The 18,667-nt window shown below is 60.4% G+C and overlaps 1 protein-coding gene across 2 annotated transcripts; it reads left to right on the top strand.

Moving 5' to 3' along the window:
• Positions 1–3,781: 3,781 nt before the first annotated feature.
• KIAA1755 (KIAA1755 ortholog) lies at positions 3,782–13,725 on the top strand. 2 transcript variants are annotated; one of them, XM_052683969.1, is made up of 14 exons: positions 3,782–4,212; positions 5,979–6,176; positions 6,414–7,638; positions 7,730–7,855; positions 8,371–8,494; positions 8,887–8,980; positions 9,655–9,741; positions 10,262–10,378; positions 10,678–10,776; positions 10,864–11,012; positions 11,404–11,542; positions 11,710–11,832; positions 12,342–12,533; positions 12,604–13,725. In XM_052683969.1, the coding sequence occupies exons 1-14, from the start codon at positions 4,210–4,212 to the stop codon at positions 13,369–13,371; spliced, it is 3,444 nt and encodes a 1,147-aa protein (XP_052539929.1). In that variant the 5' UTR covers positions 3,782–4,209; the 3' UTR covers positions 13,372–13,725. The 2 variants fall into 2 exon arrangements, with proteins under 2 accessions (XP_052539929.1, XP_052539928.1); XM_052683968.1 differs by having other exon boundaries at positions 3,783–4,212; positions 7,724–7,855.
• Positions 13,726–18,667: the final 4,942 nt, after the last annotated feature.

Raw genomic sequence — 18,667 nt, 5'->3', positions numbered from 1 at the left:
TCGGTGCGCCTTTATACCCGCGCCAAAGGGGAACCACGGGTGAGGCAGGATGCAGGGACGCGGCCGCAGCCCGAGGGGCCTCCCCGCAGCCCTGTGCTTCCTGCTCACCCGCTGCCCGCTCCCGTGTGGCCGGGGAATGGCTGCAAGGAGCAGGCAGCCTCTCCGCAGCACCCGCTGGGTTTGTGGGGCGCTGTTATGGCTCTCTGCTGTGCCCTGAGGACAGGAGCCTGAGCTGCCCCGCTCCTGGGGCTGCCCAAGGGTCTCCCACCTTGGGCTGCCTGCAGCTCCCCCACCAGCACCAATGAGAGTGATGGAAGAAGCTTTAGGCTGCTTTCATTTCCCTTTCTGGAAGCAGCAGGACACGGCACAGGAAGTCCACAGGGGCTGATGTGGGCAGATCTTGTGCTGGATCCAGGGAAGTGCTCTGGTTGCCAGAGGCAACATCCCTGCATTGAGCGCTTGTGAAATGCAGCTCTTTCTCAAGCACTGTAGCCTGGTATGGCCATGCCACAGAGCAGCTCGAGTCACAGAGAGGCCTAGGACAGCTTTGCTGGAGCCCCTGGCACATGGAAATCAGCTCTCAGCTCCTGCTGTCCTTCCTCCCCACAGTTCTGGACAGAAGCATTTGCAGTGGACCAGTGCACAGCCAGGGCACACGGTGCAGCCATCACGTCCCCAGGCAGCCAGCTCAGCCAGCTCTGCCCAGGATTGCAGGCAGGAGAAGAATCTTGCACCCAGGGCCACACATCTGGGTCTGCTGCACTCTGGTCTGCTACACCCTGTGCTGTGCACCTCCAGGTCTGTTGCTGAGGCTGCATCATGAGCCCCAGAGCAGCAGCAGCTTTGGGACCAGAGCAGGCACACAGAGACAACGTGGGACTGGTGCTGACTGCTCCACCAGAGTGGAACAAACAGCTTGGGAAGAGCCATGCACCACGGAATGCCCACACACTGCCTGCACCCATCCCCAATCCACCCCGAGCCCATTGTGCCCCCAAAGCAGAGGAGAAGCTCAAAAGCCAAAGCCCCATTTCAGCTTTTTGCTGGCTCCTGCTCCCCAAAGCCCAAAGTTCGTGCTGCAGAACAGTTTCAAAACACCATTTCAGACACACACCAAGGAACCAGAACCTTTTCCATGAGGAGAAATGAAATTTCATAGGGAGCGACGTATTGAGGAAGCATAAGCACAAAGTTTTCCTTCTGGGCTTGAGCAAGCTTTAAAGTTGAACTTAAAAAACCTTTCTCACCGCACAAAGCCTGACCAAACAGTCCCATGTTTGCCAAGGAACAGCTGAAAACACCTCTAACGCCAGCACCGAGCTGCACGGCTTCCTCCAGCCCCATGTGCTGCCCGTCACGTGGGGGCAGTTCCGGGTCCTTCTCGGGGCTCTTTCCACATCTCCTACATGGTGCAATGGCCAAAGCCATCCTGCAAGCATGGGGCACTGCGGGTCAGGCTGTGGATCTGCTCCATGGGTGCCACAACCGCAGTGGAAATTCCCTGAGGCTGGGCAGCACGTGCTGCTCGCAGGGCATCGCCGCTCCCGTGATCTGGCTTTGACTTGTGGCCGCAGAGCAGAGCTGTGGTCTGGCAAATGCTGCCATGGGGAAACACAAGGGAAAAACCCAGGGGCACTTGGTGAGAAAAGTGAGAGCACTGCAGCTGGTTCAAAGGGAACTTGGAACAGGTCCACAGCCAGGAAGAAAACTCTCTCTTTATCTGCTTCCAGGCAGCAAGCCCGCTGCCAGAGAGGGCCACTGTGAGTCCCTAGAGAGCTGCAGGGATCTCACTCACATTTCTGCAAAATGCCATTGGCACTGGGGTGCTGGCAGTTGCATCATCAGGATGCCAGGAGCTGCACGATCGGCATGCTAGGAGCTGCCAGCCCAGTGCTGCTCACCCTCACCCTCTGCTCCCTGCCCTGGAACTCCTCGGTTTGGCAGCACCTGAGCACACAGCCAGGGTAGTGCAGGGCCCTGCACCACTGTTTTTCCAGCTGCAGGCTCAGTGTGACCCGGTCCCAGCTGTTCCTGGGAGCAGAACAGGCTCTGGGCCAGCATGGAGTCACCAGCTGACTCCAGCCCTGATGGCTGCATCAGAAGCACACAGTCGGAAATGCTCAGGGACACCAGAGCCAAAAAAACAGGGGACACACTGAGTGCAGCGAGGAATGTTGATGTGCAGAGGAGGACTATGGCTGTGGGGACACAGCTGCCAGCAGCAGGGCTCCCGGTGGGATCCTGGCCCCAGAAAGCCACCCCCATGCTGGGTTCCCCATCTCCGCCCTCCCTGTGTCCCAGAGTCATGGTGACATCACAGGTTGCTGCAAAGCAGTCCTGCAGCCAGGGTGTCCCCCACCTGCTGAGAACTGTGCCCTCCACGGGGCACGTTGCCTTCTGACACCATGTCTGAGGGCCTCGGGTGGGGGACAGAAGGGGATCCAGAGAGCAGAAGGGTGTGAGTTTTCAGCAAAGTAAAAATAAAACTGCACAAATGGTGACCTCAGGCAGAGCCCAGGGGACTGAATGGTGGCTCTGTGCAGGCAGCAGGGCAGGGTGAGGGGCTGTACACAGCCTGTCCCACAGCTGCTCGGGGAAACGGGGCATGAAGAAAGGAAGAGGAGGGTGAGCTCATGGGGTCAGGAGCCACGGGGCACTGGGGGCCTCTGAGCTCGGCCCCATGTGGGACAGCTCAGCCTCCAGCAACCCACTGTGCCCCCAGGTCTGGCTGCCTCAGGGCAGCGGGGGGGGGCACAAGGTTGGGGGGAATGTAGGGCTGGATCCTATCCTGCTGAGCACAGCACTCTGATGGGAACGCAGCTCCCACCAGGCCTGCCGTCACAGCATCATGCCCTCCTGCTCGCCTGTCCCCGTGCTGCAGGGGCACCCAGCCACCCCCCTCCTGCCTGCGGCCGCTGCAGCTTTCCAAAGGTTCTGGAGCCAAAGTGAGTTCTTGGGCTCACTTCAGAGGTAACCAGGCAATTAGAGACGGCCAGAGCATGAGCTCATACTCCCTCCTACCCTCGCACGCAGTGAAACTATAAAAAGGCTGAAGCAGAGTCTGTGAACCGGCACAATTAAAGGAGCAATTGGCAGCTGCTGGGGGGAAGGGAGGAGCTGCCCGGTGGCCCCAGTGCAGGAGGGTTCCTGGGGCTGCACTCAGCTGAGCGGAAGGCTGGTGGGGCAGCAGTCAGGCTGTGGGTCTGGAGCAGTGTAGAGCTGCAGTGCAGCTGTCCCACATGTGCTGTCCCACTCCGGGCTCCAAGCTGTGCCCGCAGACACGCTGTTGTGGCTGCAGCTCATGCACAGGGATGGAGCATCGCTGCCGAGCAGCAGCCCTCTGCCTTACGATGCACCAAACCTGCGGCTTTGGCTCGCGCACTGAGTGCTTTTGTACAACTTTTGGTCACTCAATCACACGTTGTGCCCTCAAACAGGTACTTTCCAGAGTTGAATCATCCCAGAAAGCCGTGAAAAACACTTTTCTTCTGCTCTACTTTTGAGCCAATCCAGGAAAGGAAGCCCCCGAGTTTTGAATACAAAACAGCGAGAAGTGTTTTGTATCAACACAGCGCGTGTTTATTTAGAAAGGGAAAATCCACCGCAGCTCGTCCGTGCCTGCGTGTACGAGCACACGCTCACAGTCGTGCATTTCTCCCCGCGTTGTTCCTCGCAGCCCGGGACGGGACGTGCTTTGGCCCCGGAGCCGCTCCGCGTGCGGGGACTCCGCGGGGCGGCGACGCAGAGCAGAGCGGGGCGGTGCGGGACGGGGCGGCGGGGCCGCATCCTGTGCGGTCTGCCCGCACTCCTCGGGCCGGCAGCGCGCCAGCTCCTCCCGGGGCTGCGGGACGGCCCCACGCGGCCCCACAGCCGGAGCCTCGGCGTCCCCCCGCCAGCCCCTCCCCTCCTCCGCTCTCGCACTTTTTCTTCTCTTTCTTTCTTTTTCTTTTTTTTTTTTTTTTTTGCTGTTTTTTTTTTTTTTTTTTTTTTTCCAGCAGAACCGCGGGCGGGGGGAAGGAGCAGCCCGTCCTCCGGCTCCGGGCGGGCCATGGGGCGGGGGGGGCCGGCAGCTCCGCAGCGCCCGCGGGCACCGGGACCGCACCGCGAAGCCGCAGCCTCCGAGGAGACCCCGAGGGCGGGAGGAAGCGCCGGACCCCGAGGAAGGACGAAGGAAAGCCCCCCCGGGCGCGCTGCCGCTGCCCGTTAACCATGGTAATGCCTTCTGCTTTGCTATCCTTTCCCCCGCACCTGCCGTCGGGGAGCCCCGACGAGGCGGAACCGTCGGGGGGCGGCGGTGTGCGGGACTCGGATTGCCCCGCCGTTCTGCCGGCACCGCGGGCCGTGAAGCGGGGGCCGCTGCCCCGATCGGGGCCGAATTGAGGCTGAGCGCTGCGCTGCTCTTCTCCGTTCCCTGGTGTTCCTTCAATCCCCCTCCCCGCGAGACGGAGCTGAGCTGTGATGGGCTGCGGGTCCGGGCGTTCTCACCCCGCTCCTTCCCGATGGGGGGAGAGAAGAGGCTGTGCGGTCACCTCGTGGCTTCGGGCACGAGTTAACCAACCTTCCTGCAACCGAAACACCACTGCCCAGCCCGTCTCGTGTGGATAAATCACCGCTAAAAGTTATGGGTGTTTGGGGAGAAATATCAATCTCTATTTAACAGCACTTTGGCTTATTAAAATGGAAATGGCTTTGCAAATGTAAATCTTCTTGTGCTCCCTAATGCCTTTTGTTTCGCTCCCTTGCAGCTGGAGGAGGGAAGGGGGCTCACTGGGTCCCGTTTGGTTTCTCCCCTCTCCCCACTCTCACCTCAGCCCTCTGCACGAGCACAGAGCTCTGAGCCGATCTCACCCCAAAGCCTCTCCCATGATGAAGTGCTCTGTGACACTTAACAAAACATTTCTGGACACTGTAGGCCAAAACGCCCTTTGGCACAGCCCGGGGTGCATCCGGTGCCTCCATCCCTCTGCCAATAGTTTTCCCCAAGATGCTGTTCCCACTGCTTTAGGGAGGTCTGTGCACTTTTAGCCTGTTCCCAGGGAAGTGGCTTGCTTTATTCTACTGATCCGCCCACAGGAGAGCCCCTTTGGTTGGGTCTCATTGGGGGGAAGATTCTCCTCTTTCATCTCACTGTAGGGCCATTCCCCCTGTCAGACACCCTGCATTGTCTTTCCACGGGGTGAGTCCAGACTTCTTCCCTGGCGCCTTCCCATCCCGGACTGGGGAGCAGCGTGAGGTCAGGGCAAACTTCCTGCTGCCCCAGAAAGGATGTTGGTCCACACAGCACCAATCTGCCCCTATGTCTGCAATCCCTGCTCTGGGGCTCAGCTCCAGCATCAACTGTGCCTGGAGCCAGAGCTATGAGAAGGGCACTGCCTGCTTGTGGCCAAGCTGAGTTTGCGTGCTTCTTGTGGCCTCTCCGAATCTCTTCCTCGCGTGCTGTCGCAGCGCTCTGCTCTGCAGCCACGTGCACGTTCACCCTTGCTCTCCCTGTGTTGCAGCTGAGGCTTTAAATGAACATTGAGATCACTTCCTCCCATGCATGGCTGTGTCTACAAGCTCTGTGCAATGAATGTCTTTGCAAAACTGGGGAAGCAAAGTCAGCAGGGTGATCTGATGCATGACCCTAACCCTATGCCTTTGCCCGTTTAGAAAGCTGTGCTTTGCTGGGCATGGGGCTGTGACTGGGCAGCACTCTTCTCAGAAAACCCTCCAGAGATTAATTTGGAGTTCGTCATATCCAGCGAAGTGTCTGAACCCAAACATCCCATCCATCTCCAGCTGCTTGGCCTTCCTCCTCTCCTCCAGCCTCTGCATTCCTGGGATCTGCTGAGCGCACATCTCTGCTTGGACTCCGCTTAACCCCTCAGCTGCTGCAGGGCCACTTTCCCCACTGGGGGCTGTGGGGTGCAGCTGGTGAGCTCTGAGCTGTGCTGTGGGCTCCCAGGGGTGGCTGACGGCACCCTGCTTTCCTCCCGCAGGACTCGCAGTCCTTGGATGCAGCGGTGCAAAGCGCCCTCCGCTCCCTCTATCCACCCTTCGAAGCCACAGCCCCGACTGTGCTGGGCCAGGTGTTCCGCCTGCTGGAGAGCAGCTACCAGGGTGACGGGCTCTGCTGCCTGCTGGACTTCCTCATCCCTGCCAAGCGCCTCTTCGAGCACGTGCGGCGGGCGGCCTGTGTAAGCGGATGAGCTGCCCCGTGCTTTGCTCCCCCATGCCCCACTGTGCCCTAAAGCGTGATGCCCTGCACAGCCGTGCCTGCCCTGGGCTGCACATCCCGTCACCATGGGGAGAGCACCCAGCTCCCTGGGAACGGCCACTGGCTCAGCACGGTTTCACGAGTGGGATCTCACTGCCAGGAAGCACCTGAGCCGCAGAGGCTCTTGCTGATGCACTGCATTCTCCCTCCCTTGCAGGCTCCCTACTCCAACTGCATCTTCCTGCACGAGGGCTGGCCCTTGTGTCTGCACGAGAAGGTGGTGGTGCACCTGGCACCTCTCAACCCACTGCTGCTGCGTGCCGGGGACTTCTACCTGCAGGCAGAGCCCTGCCAGGAGCACACAGCACGCATCGCCCTCAAGCACCTCTCACCAGACCTGGACAGCGTGCAGGAGACGCCCATCCCTGAGGCTGCCTATGCGCTGCTCTTCACCAACGAGTGGCTGGAGGAGATTAATTGCAACCATGCTGGGTCCCCCCTGCACACCTGCCTGGTGGCCACTGAGAATGGCATCACCCCGCTGCCGTGGAGCAAGATTGCCTCACCAGAGTTTGTCGACAAGCCCAAGGCTGGACCCAATGGCACACCTGTGGGTGCACCAGGAGGCCCCAGTCCGGAGCCAGCAGCACCAACTGAGCCAGTGGCATCGATCACACCCACACCCCATGGCACAGCACAGAGCTCAGCGCCCCACAGCAACATCGCCGGCGTCGTCCCAGGCTGCAGAGACAGCCGGAAGCCAAACCAGGGGAGGTACCCGGGGTTGATTAAGGTGGAGCAAGCAGGGTTGAGGCAGAACCCGACCACTCTGGCCATTCCCAGCCTGCAGGATATCATCAGCCAGAACCTGGAGGGGGAGTACGTGGAGCTGCTGCAGCTCTCCCAGCAGGACCTGGGCCTCCTGGCCACGTCCCGCTCTGTGGCGGCACAGCCCTGGACGGGCTCCTGGCCCTGTGGGGGAGTGCTGAGCTCCCAGGAGGGTCCCTGCACCCCGTGCCAGAGAAGGAAGCTGAGCGGAGAGCCTGGGCCGCACGGCTCGCGCTGCCGGCACCGCGACTCCTACCTGGCCGCCCTTCAGAACCCAGTGAGCTTTGGCTCCGCGCTGATGGCAGCCATCCTGGAGGAGCCCGACAGCTCTGCACCCCTAGCTGAGCCCCTTGAGCCATGTGGGAGCAGGGCCGGCACCCCCTGCCCCCGCAGGGCTCGTGCCGGGGGCTCAGGAGGGCAGGCGGTGGGGCAGCGCAGCCCCCATGTGCCCTCAGCCCCCACTCGCTCAGAGGCAGCTGGCTCCGGCCACAAGTTCTCCTTCCTGAAGGGCCCTCGGCTCGGGGACAGCGCGGGCAGCCAGCATGAGGGTGGCTGGAGGAAGGTGTCTGCCATTTACTCACCCAGGATGGGCAGAGCCAAGCCGGCTGGGAAAGGTGATGAGCGCGCGGGGCTGTGGGGTGCCGCGTTTCTCTGCCCCATCGCGCTTTGTCAACCCCTCTCCTCTGTCCCCATGGGCAGGTGCAGATGTGGCAGCTGCAGCCCCTGCAGAGGAACGGTCCCTGCAGAGCACCATCAGACAGAACGGCCCCTCCGTGCTCTGGCAGGAGCTGCACACCGGGCTGCTGCACTCAGGCATCGTCTGCCTGCCAGGTACAGGGAGCAGCTGCCTTCTGCTGGGAAGCGGTTTGGGGGGGAGGTCTCAGGGCTTTGCTCCCAAGAAAGCCCCCACCTTGGAAATTTCCCTTCATCCGGGCACAAAAAAAAGTCAGACAGCGTGCTCTGAGCAGCTGACACGGCTCCCAGCTGCACGCAGCCCTCCCACACCATTCCTCACAAATGAAGCTTTTCAGCTTTTAGCTGCCAAACGGCAAACGTTTGGATTCTTCCTTTTCCCAAGAACTGAAAACCTGTGGCAAAAACGTCCTTGTTTTCTGGGGGGAAAATCATCCTCATCATCTGAACCACGGCATTTCCAGGGCTAGTGAGCATGCGAGGGCCCTTGGGGGCTGGCGCAGCCCTCGCTGCCCCTCTGCGGGGATCAGACACAACTGGATTCAGGCAGGTCTTGTGCCTGACCTCCTGTGAAATGCCAGTGTGAGCTGTGCAGAGACCCCAGGGCCGGCTGGTAGGGAAGGAGAGGTCAGTGTCCTGCTTCAACTCCGCAGGCGGCACCGACAAGCTGGGCAGGGCTCTCCTGCAAGTGACCACCAGCAGCAGCGCCTGGGGGGCCATGTGGTGCTCAGCTGCCGAGCTGGCAAGGCTGCTCCTCTGCCTCTGCTCCCTCCCAAGGTAAGGGCTGAGAGGACCTGAGCCCTCCCCCCCCCCCGTTACCTGCATCCTGAATGCATCCTTTGGGCACATCTCACGTGCACCCGTTGGGCAAGTTCCATTTACACCATTTGGGCACATCCCACAGGCTTCTTGCCATGCCCACACCTCCCACTGCAGCCACCCCTGGGCGGGGGGTGCTTACCCTGTGCCTCTGCCCAGCACTGGCACTGCCACCCCACACTGTGCTGATCTGGGGTTACCAATGGGGATAAGGCCCCAGCTCCAGTGCTGCTGTTTCTCCTGGGGACAGGCATTGCTCTGCCTCCCAGCGGGGTCGAATCCCGGGGAGCATCCTCTGCTGACCTGTGGGATTTGCCTCCTTGTTACTGTGTTGTGTTTCCATGTGCCAGGAAGGATGCGAAGGACAGCGGGCTGACAGCCGTGGTGGATGCCAGGAAGCAGCCTCCCTCTCCCACCCTGTACTCTGCTCTCCGCTCCATCCAGGTATGCTGGGGTTGTTCTGTAAATGCCAGCTGTGTGCATGCAGCCCCTGTTCCATGGCAGCTACAGCGCCAGCCCTCTTGAGAGCCACATCCCATCCCCCCAGCTCAGAGCAGCCCTACAGGCAGCCCAGCCCTGAGATGCCCGGGGCTGTGCTTTTATCTCACTCACAGATTTTCCCCGTTAGCGCCATGGTGTGGATTTACTGGGACAGATATAAGCATCCTGCAGCATCATCACCATGCATTTATTTAGGAAAATCACATCTCTTACTGCCTTCTCATCCCCAGATTCCCCACAGGACTGGCAACTCTCAAACAACCCCCCCTTTGTTCCCAAAGTTGCTGCTCAGTCTCTAATTCTGGGCACGTCCACAGTGGCGCGGGCAGCCCCTGACCAGGCACAAAGACCCCATTTCCCCTGAGCAGAGCCCCCCATGCAGAGAAACGTCACTGGTGTGAGGGAAGGGACTTTGTTCACGGGCCACTTTCCATGGGTTCCTTCTGCCAGCGGATGTATTCTGTGGATAGGGACAGCGATATGGGGACTGGTGCCATTTTCCATGGCAGCGAGCTCGGGGCCTTTTTCCCTTGGTTACCCATGGCTGAGGTTGACTTGGGTCCAATGGCCAGGGCAGAGCAGCAGGGCGTGCAGGAGTGACTGTCCTTCCTTCACAGAACATCTCACCGGGTTGCATCCACACCGTGCTGCTGCTGGCTGAGAAGGAACCATCTGCTCCCCGTGAGAAGCTGCCTGGGCTGCAGGTGAGAGCTGTCTGCCCCATCCCCTCCTCATGTGCCTCTGTTTTATCCCACGGCAGCAGCACCCCACATCCCATGGGGTGCTGGGCCTCCCAGTTTGGAGCACCCTCCATCCCCTCACTGGAGATCCCGCTCCCCACTTCAGGGCTCACTGCTGCCGTGGCTCTGCTGAGCTGTACCAAAGGTTGCCTGGTGTTTCCCCATCACAGCCATCAGCCAAACGCAGGTGTCAGGGTGATAAATCTAAACCTGAAAGGGTTTATTGTTCATCCGGTGCTGTTCACTGTAATTAATATCATGTGAAATATTAATGAGCCCGATTACCTCGTTTGGATGTCATGGCAGATTACTGCAGTCCCAGTGATGTCCCAAGCATTCAAACACAGCGGAGCCGCAGGGGGGCGCAGCCGGAGCTGCACTGCGCACTCAGGGCTGCAGGGGATTGAGGGCCACGTTCCCCAGCTCCAAGCTGCCCCTGGGGGACGAGACCCGTGCAGTCCCTCAGGAGCTCCATGCCCTGCAGGTGGAGACGCTGACATCACTGAAGGCTCTGGGCCGCTTCGTCGACAGCTCCCAGGTGACGGCGGAGCTGGAGGGCAGCTTCCCCTACTGCCACGGCGAGTGGGTGCAATTCTTCCAGGTGTCCACTATCACACCATCAGCTCCTCCTCCCTTCCCGTAGTTCTCCTCAGTCCCCAAAGTGCAGAGCACAGAGCAGCCTTCCCTTCCCATCCCTATCCCCAGCATAGGACAGCTTGCTGCTGGCCTGGCTCCTGCTGTCACTTCCCCATCCCTTCCTCACTGGCTTTCACGTGATGTCCCCAAAGCACTCCCCACTCTTGTCAGTTGCTCTGGCAGTGATCTTCTTGCTCCCCGCTGCAGCCCCTGCTCCCGTCCCACTGCCTGCACATCCCTGCTCACCCCTGTGCTTCCCAACAGAGGCTGCAGCCCTTCACCGCCAGCCTCGGGCGGGCATTGGAGCTGCTGCAGAGCTGCATCCAGGAGCTTCAGAGCACTGATGGTGCGGCGGGGATGCAGGTACCGGGGCTGTGCCCATCTCCATCCCTCACTGCACAGCCTGAGCTGCCCGTCCTGCAGCCTCCGCTGAGTGCAGTCTCTCGGCAGGATGCGGCCGCAGGCATCGAGAGGCACCAGGAGCTGATGCGCAGGGTGCTGAGCGACCCGCAGCTGCTGTGCCTGCAGCACGAGGGGGGCGCCGTGCTGGCCCGGCTGCGCAGGGATGCTGCCCGGCTCCGAGCCTCACCCCACGTCAGGTACGGGACAGAGGGGCCGGGACCACCTCCCCGCCAAGCAGCACCTCCCAGCGCTGCTACCCGCTGCCCGGCACCCTCCTGCCATACCCACACCCCGTGCAGGAATCCCGCTGGGGAACCGCAGGGCGCCGGGCTCTGTGCTCCGAGCTCCCAGCGCCTGCAGCCATCCCACGGGCCTGTCTCAGACAGAGCCACTAGATGGGGCCAAGCCCCGGTGCTGCTGCACATGTCCAGCGGTGCCGCTCCCATCCAGCAATGCCCATCACGTCCAGCGGTGCCGCTCACGTCCAGCTCCTGCTGCAGACACCCAGCCCTGCGCTGCCAGCTCCTGACCCTAACCTTAACCCCAACCCTCACCCAACCTCAGCCCTAACCCTTCTCCCCCATGCAGGGCTGGCATGGACGCGGCCGAGGCGCGGTACGCACAGCTGGAGGAGGAGCTGCACCTCCTGGTCTCGCTGTCCAACAGCCGCCTGGAGCGGCTCAGCGCCCTGCGGAAGGTGCGGGAGCTGGAGGGCGAGCTGGATGAGGTGGGTGCTGGAGCAGCGTTTCCTCAGCTTCTAGTGGTGGAGGAAATGCAGATAATGACAGGATTGCCCTGGGTTTTAATTAATGGTGCTGTGCATAACCAGGCAGTGCAGGGAAGGGAAGGGCAGTGCTTGGGGCCGTCCCACTGACCCCCACCCGATCCCCACAGCTCAGGCAATGGCTGGATGGAGAGGGAGCAGCACGGCTGCGTGAGATGGGAGCTGAGGAGTGCAGCTCTGACAGCTGTGAGAGGTCCACAGAGCGATGGAGTGAGTTCCTGCTGCAGGCAGCGGTACGTACGGCCACCTCCGGTGTCACCTCCCAGCACAGCACACTGCCCAGCACTGGGCACAAACATCAACGTGCAAAATTAGAGCAGGGTTCCGATGCCCTTACAGACTTTGGTGTACTCAGCCCAGCTCTCCCAGGCTGGGAATGAGACCTCTGTGCAAAATGAGTTTCTTTCAGCCATGGCTGTTGCTCCCAGCTCTGCTACCCTGGGGCTGCTCCCTGCTCACTGCTGCAGTCAGGGCCCTTAATTTCTCATTCTGCACAGGGAAGAAGCAATACAGACCCACTCAGGGCAGTGCAGTCTGTGTGGTGCAAAGCCAGGCTATGCGGAGCAGAGATGTGCAGAATGCCCAATGCTTTGCTGCCTCAGCTGCCCTGAACGGCCTCTCCGCATGCACTGAGCACACAGCTCTGGCTCTGGCATGGAGCGCTCTGAGCTGAGAGCTGCACTGAGCTGAGAGCCATCAGCACTGCTCCCAGTGTGAATCTCACTGCTGTGCCTACCTGCAGGCCCGGCACCGGCACGGCCTGGCGCTGTGTGAGCAGGCAGACAAGCTGCAGGATTCTGTGTCCCCCAAGGCTGAGCCCTTGCAGGCTGCCGTGGCCCTGATCCGAACGAAGCTGATGAGCTTCCAGCAGCGCATGGAGCGACGGCAGGCAGAGCTGGAGATGCTGCACGAGCTGCGTCAGTTCTCCAGCAAGGTGGGTGCACGCTGCCCGGGCGCGGTGCAGGCAGGCAGCAGGACGCGCAGCACCGTGCATTGTTTTGCAGATCACTTGCCTGAACGCGGGCTGCAGGCAGTGCACGGCGCAGGCGAAGCACGGCGGGGTCCCCGCGGGGCGGCCCGAGGCTCTGCAGCGCCTGGAGAGCTCGTTCCAGAGGCTGTCGGTGGAGTTCTCTACGGAGAAGCTGCAGGAGATGCGGGCGCAGCTGCGCCGGATGCAGAGCAGCAGCGGGACGGGGGCCTGGACGGCAGCGTGGCACAAATACCAGGAGACGCGGCAGAGCCTGGAGGCGATGCTGGCCGAGCTGTGGGAGGGGTCGGCAGCCACCGCTCCGGGCCGTGGGGCCGTGCAGGCTTCGGGGCGGCACTCAGCCGGCAACTCTTGCGGCCGTGCCGCTGGCACGGAGCGGCGCGATGCCTCCCGCTCACCTCCAAGCTCCCCACGGCCGCGCTGCAGCTCCCTCCCGACATGCGGCAGTGGAACCCCACCGCGCACCAACAAGAGCCCATCCCAGCTCCGCAGCCCGCCCTGCTGCGTGTCCCCCTCCCCACCGCGTGCCCCCCTCTGCGGTCAGCCCCCAGCACACGGCTCGGCACATCCTCGAGGCGATGCAGCGCAGTACTTCCAGGTCTCCAGCCATAGCAGCTTCTCCTCTGAGGACTCAGACACGCAGAACTCCGCCGAAGAAACCCCAGCGACGATCTCGGCTGTGCCTCAGGACTTGGGGCCTCCTGGTAGCCCCCAAAAGCCCTCCCCAATTGTGTATCTGGAGAACCACCGTGCCACAGGGCTGGGCAGGGCAGACGCCAAGTGAAGGTGATCCCCAGTCCTGGGGACGCGTGGGGACGTGCCCTGCTCAGGGGTAAAATGTGGGCGCTGCTGCTCAGAGCCCCTTGGTTTTTCAGTCTTTCAGCATTTAACACGCCATGAAGTAGCCATAACCCCACTTACTGGTTAATTGTTAATCTGCCAGGCGAGGCCATCCTCCTGCAAAGTGCATTTATCAGCACCAGGGCTGGCATGCCCATGTCCCATGATGGGCTGAGGGATGCAGAGCCCCATCCATGCCCTTGCAACCACGGTGCCGTGACAATGGGCGCTTTTTTTTGGATGCACTCATTAACGTGCCACTAATTACATTAATGCCAATAAAGCTCCTGGAGCAGTGGTCGTGGAGCACAGTGGGGAACTGCGTCCTGCTGGCTTCTGGGGGCTGGTGCTGCCAGGAGCCCCACTGCACACTGTAGATGCCACAGCCACAGTGCTGACCCTCCCTCGTGGTCGGACTCACCACCAAAAAGCCCTGCAGCAGCTCACGGGAGCCCTCTCCCTGTTGTTAGGGTCGGGAGAAGCAGCTCTGTCTGCAGTTCTCCCTCTGTCCCACCTGCTCCCTGCAGGTCTGTAGCTGATCCCTCCCATCACCGTCCAGTCCTTGGGACTTGGCCCTGCCTGCTCCATTCCACAGCCCTGCTTGGGACACACATGGTGCAGGAGAGCAGGCGGGGCTGGGACGGGGTGACCATGAGCTAGCCAAGGGAACTCTTGCAAAATGCAATATCTCACATAGAGTCTGGTCCAGAAAAACACAGCCCTACTCCCAGCTGTCATATGGGCACGGCTGGCTGTCCCACACGGCGCAGCTCCCCAGCATAAAGGGCACATGGTGCCCATCCCAGAGTTTGTAAGCATCAGTCATACCCCCTCCAGCCTTGTTTGTGCCAAATTCACCAAAGTGGGCTGGTCCCCATGGGTAGGTGCTGGCAGCACAGCGATGGCTCCCATGGCATCTCTTCGATCCGCTGACCCCACTCCCCTCCACTCATTTCTGGTAACACTTCTGCCAGTGCCTCCTGCAATCCTGATGGCTGAGGTCTGTCTCATTCCTTTTGGCTTGAAAGGAATTACTCCAGAGAGGTGCGGGTTGTCCTGTGTGACCCACTGGGACAAGCCCAGCTGGTTTGCTCCATTTTCCAACTATCCCCACAGTACAAGTTCCTCTGAGGTCCATCCATGCTGGAGTTGCTCTTCATCTCTTTCACAGCACCGCCGCAGTCCCGGTGCTGCTGGAAGACAAAAACACTCATCGACACCTTTGTCATCTTTAGGATGGATTGTTCTAATTAATTCTGGGTGCCTCTCAGCCCGGTGTGAAAGGGTGGCTGCAGCCAAACCAGGTGGCAGCAGAGCGGGATCTCATCGGTGCCATCATATAATCCAGGAGACAAAATCCCCCCAGCAGCCCTGAGTCAAACCCCATAATGGCTGCAGGCTGCTCTGCTGGCATACAGCAACAACACCAGCAGTGCTCCATGCTGAGATGTTTCCCCTTCCTCATGTAACCGTGAGCTCAGCACTGGGGGTCTTGCTGTCCCACCACCCAGCCCAGCCTGGCCCACAGGCTGTGGGTTTTCCACGTTGTTTTGGAAGTCAGAGAAGAGCAGCGTTTCCCGTGGAGAAAGAGAATCATCTCTCAAACCTGGTTACAATCTCTTCCCAATAAAACAAACAATGGCTTTCCTGTTGTTCTTCTTTTTCCAAAAGGAAAAAAATAAATAAATCCATTATAATATGACATTTTGCAAACCCTGAGGTTAATTGATAACAGATAGGAGAGCTTCCAGCTCCTCAGCAGAGGGAAAAGCATTTTGTCGTGATGCTCAGAGCTCCCTGCCCACCTCTGTGCTCATGGTGGGGTGCATCCTCCCCAAAAGTGTTTTTGTAACATTCTGCACAAATTTTTCTTAGCTCCACTGCTCCTTCAGTGCCTGATTTATGGCTCCGGGTCTGACCAATTAAGCTATAACCTTTCCAGAAAGGCAAGTGCAGGAGTTAATCAATGTCTCTTTCCCACCCAGGAAATGGCAAAGCCATTTGTCAGGAGCTGTGGGGGGTCCCCAGGAGCTGCGCTCCCCAGCGGGGCCACGGCCCACCTGCACTGCTGCGTACGCTTCCTTCCAAAGCAAAGGGATGAATGAATGATGGGTGCAGAAGGAAGAAAACAGAGCTGGGCAATGGGTGCAGGCGGGCACTGAGCCCCCAGAGCTGGGCACAGGGCTCTGTGCTCCTGTTATGGCAGCCCCTGGGCAATACGGGGCACAGGACGGGGGCCTGGCACAGAGCGTGCTGCTCGTGTCCAGACCTGTGCTCACTGCACACAGCCAAGGATTGGGGCTTTGGTTTCTGCAGGTAAGCACAGATAAGAGTCCTGGTGCCTGGGGAACTGAGCTTCAGTGCTGCTCTGTGTGGTGCCTTTGGCTGAGAGGAGAGATCCCTGGGCTGCATTACTGCATCCAGGCTCCTGCTTCTGCCCTAAACTGGGACAAATGCAGAGGCCAAGAAATTCTTGACAGCGGGGGCAAAGATGGCACCAAGTATGGAACACCAGCGCCCAGCACAACCCCAACCTGACCCGGGGGGTCCTGAGCCCTCCCCCAAAGGTGGCACACAGCTGTGACGGGAGCTGCCCTGGGCACAGGGCTGTGGGGCACTGAGGTGACACAGGTTCATCACCAGAGATGTGAGCACATCATTCATCCCAGCGCCTGGAAAATGCATCTCAGAGGTGCAGCGCCGCAAATCAAAGCCCTGAGCGGGGAGTGGAGGCCGTCCCGATCCATCCAGAAAACGGCTGTCAGAAACCACAAGAGGTGTGGGATTACTGAGGAAACACGAAGGCATGGTGCGGAGAGCAGGGCTGGGGTTCTTCCAGAGAGCTGCTTGGAAATGACACCCAGCAGCTGGACATGGGCTCACTACGGGGGGAAGCCATTCAGCTCACAAAGAGAGCACTGAGCCCTGCTCTACACAGCTGGCACCCGATGCCACACGGTCCATAGGCACATCCCACGTCAGAGTGCTGGGCCTGGCATGGAGCTCAGAGCTGGATGAAGGGGGGCAGGGAGGGTTGGCTTCTCCTCATCTTAAATAGAAAACACAGGTTGGGCTGTAGAACAAAGGTCGTGAAATCACGCATTCCTCCCTGAGCCTCCCTCCAGCCTGTGGCCCAGCACTTTGCTCCCAAGGTTTCCAGAGAAGGAAACTGGCTGCCCAGCTCTCCCCTTGGGGCTTCTCTTGGCACTCCTCGGGAATGGATTTGCACAGCTCAGCTTTTGCCTCTCCACTGCTGTCCTGCACCACAGTGGGGTGACGCTGGGATGATACACGGATGACACCGGGGTGACATCAGGGTGCCACCAGAGCACACCGCACCCCTCAGACCTGCCCATCCCAGACCCCCAGCACAGCTCCCAGAGCCCCGTGGTGGCAGTGGGAGCTCAGGACACCCCCACCCACTTCTGCCCCCACCCCAGCCATACGGAGAGCATCCCAGGGCGGAGGAGCCCAGCACAGGCTGAGCACTCAGAGGCAGCTGACGGCGTAACTCAGGGCTTGGGGAAGACACTGTCCCTTTCAGGGTTTGTTTGCTCTCCTAACTCAGGATGTGCCTTGCGTGGGGCTGGGTGTAGCTCGCTGCACACCCAGCATAGCAAACAGCCGGGACACGGGCACAGCCCCTTTGAAGCTGCTCCAGCAGCGGGTGGGAGCGGGGCAGGCACAGCCCTCCGTGGAACACCTTGAGCACATGGGCTATTTTGGGCATCCAGCAGAGCAAACTCCCTCTTAATGCATCCTTGTCTTACTAAGGAGAGTAAAAATAACACCATCAGCACGGCCACCTCCCGCCTGCAGCATTTCCACTGCAGGGCAGACAGAACCCCCCTGTGTGCAGGGGTAAACGGAGAGGGCACCAACTGTGAGTGGAGGGATTCTTCCTGCAGGGATGCAGGGTCAGAGCTGGCTCCCACTGCCCCAAATGGGAACTGAGACACAGCTATAGCCCAGGTACCACCACTACTCTGTGCTTGGCTGTGCAGGAACCATCTTTGTGCCACCAGCTCCATGCCATCAGCCCCAGCATCGCACCCACCAGGCATGCAGACTCCTGCTGGGCAGCTGATCCCGAGTCGGGGCAGAGCTGAGCGAGAAAAATCTGTTTCAGATCACTCCAAGAATTCGGTGCCATCACACGGCTGTTTGTCATGCACCAACCAGAGCAAATCAAACACATCCGAATGCTGCACCCCGGGCTGCAGAGTTTATCCAGAGTTCAGATGCAGTGAGAAGGAAGCGAGGGCTTGTGTGGACAGAAATGAGCCTGCATCCTTGGGGTGAGCCTGCGTGCATTGACACTGCATTGGCACAAAACTGCTGGTGGCAGAGGCTCCAGCACACTGCAAGTGGAGCTGGGAGTGGGGTCAGCTCGGGACAGGCAAAACCCTGCTGCCAGGAAGGACCCCAATGCCTACAACCCTGCAGTTGGGGAGGGCATCCAGTGCCTGAGAGCTGGCAGCCCCCACAGCCCTGCAGCCCCTGCTGCCCCATGCGAATATTCAGCCCTGCGCTGCCTGTGGGGCCAGCACTGAGGGGCCCAGTAGGAGAGGGGGGAGTTCCTTGCCATTGCTGCCACAGCCTCAGTGTGCACACACAGATGATGGAGAGATGCGGGAAGGCTTCAATTAAAGCCATCTGCCCGATGGAGAGGGGGGCTGCAGAACCAGCTGTGTGATGCAGAGCACACCGTGCTCTCAGTATTTCCGATGGGCTCGGAGTCTCCGCAGTGCTGATAGGGTTGGGGTGTTGGCAGCGTCAGTGGGGTTGGGGTCCGGCAGTTCTGATGGGGTTGAGCTATCAGTGGTGGGGCCGTGGCAGCCTTGGGGCACACGGGGAAGGCAGGGAGCGGGCCGGGCGCTGTGGGGCTGCTGGTTCACCCTCGGAGCCTTCCAGCAGATCTTCCCTCAAGCATCGTCCGGGGCCGTGTTTACGGGAAGGGGGCGGCTGCGGCAGCTCCGAGGCGGCTGGGAATGGCAGCATATGGAGATAAGGGACGGGGGAGGAAAACTTTATAAGGAGAAAACATTCCCGAGCTCCTGGCACCGCAGTGGGGGCCGCGCAGCCCCTCTCCCTTCCCGCCTCGCCCCTTTTCCCTGAAAGCGCTGGGGCTGCGAGAAGTGACGGCTCCGGGGAGGGGCGGCAGGTGCGGGGCCGACGGGGCTGAACCCCCCCTTCTCCCCCCCCCCCCCTCCAAAGTCCCGTGGGTTGGGATTATTATT

The sequence above is a fragment of the Tympanuchus pallidicinctus genome, unplaced genomic scaffold (genome assembly GCF_026119805.1).
Source record: "Tympanuchus pallidicinctus isolate F22 unplaced genomic scaffold, pur_lepc_1.0 scaffold20, whole genome shotgun sequence".
Lineage (NCBI taxonomy): Eukaryota > Metazoa > Chordata > Aves > Galliformes > Phasianidae > Tympanuchus > Tympanuchus pallidicinctus.
The sequence above is the reverse complement of the archived record's forward strand: the minus strand, read 5'-3'. Positions and strand labels throughout refer to the sequence as shown.

Coding starts and splice junctions, on each gene's coding strand:
- KIAA1755 (XM_052683968.1), top strand. Junction 7,639..7,723: donor AGCCAAGCCGGCTGGGAAAG/GTGATGAGCGCG, acceptor CCCCATGGGCAG/GTGCAGATGTGGCAGCTGCA. Junction 12,534..12,603: donor TGCGTCAGTTCTCCAGCAAG/GTGGGTGCACGC, acceptor ATTGTTTTGCAG/ATCACTTGCCTGAACGCGGG.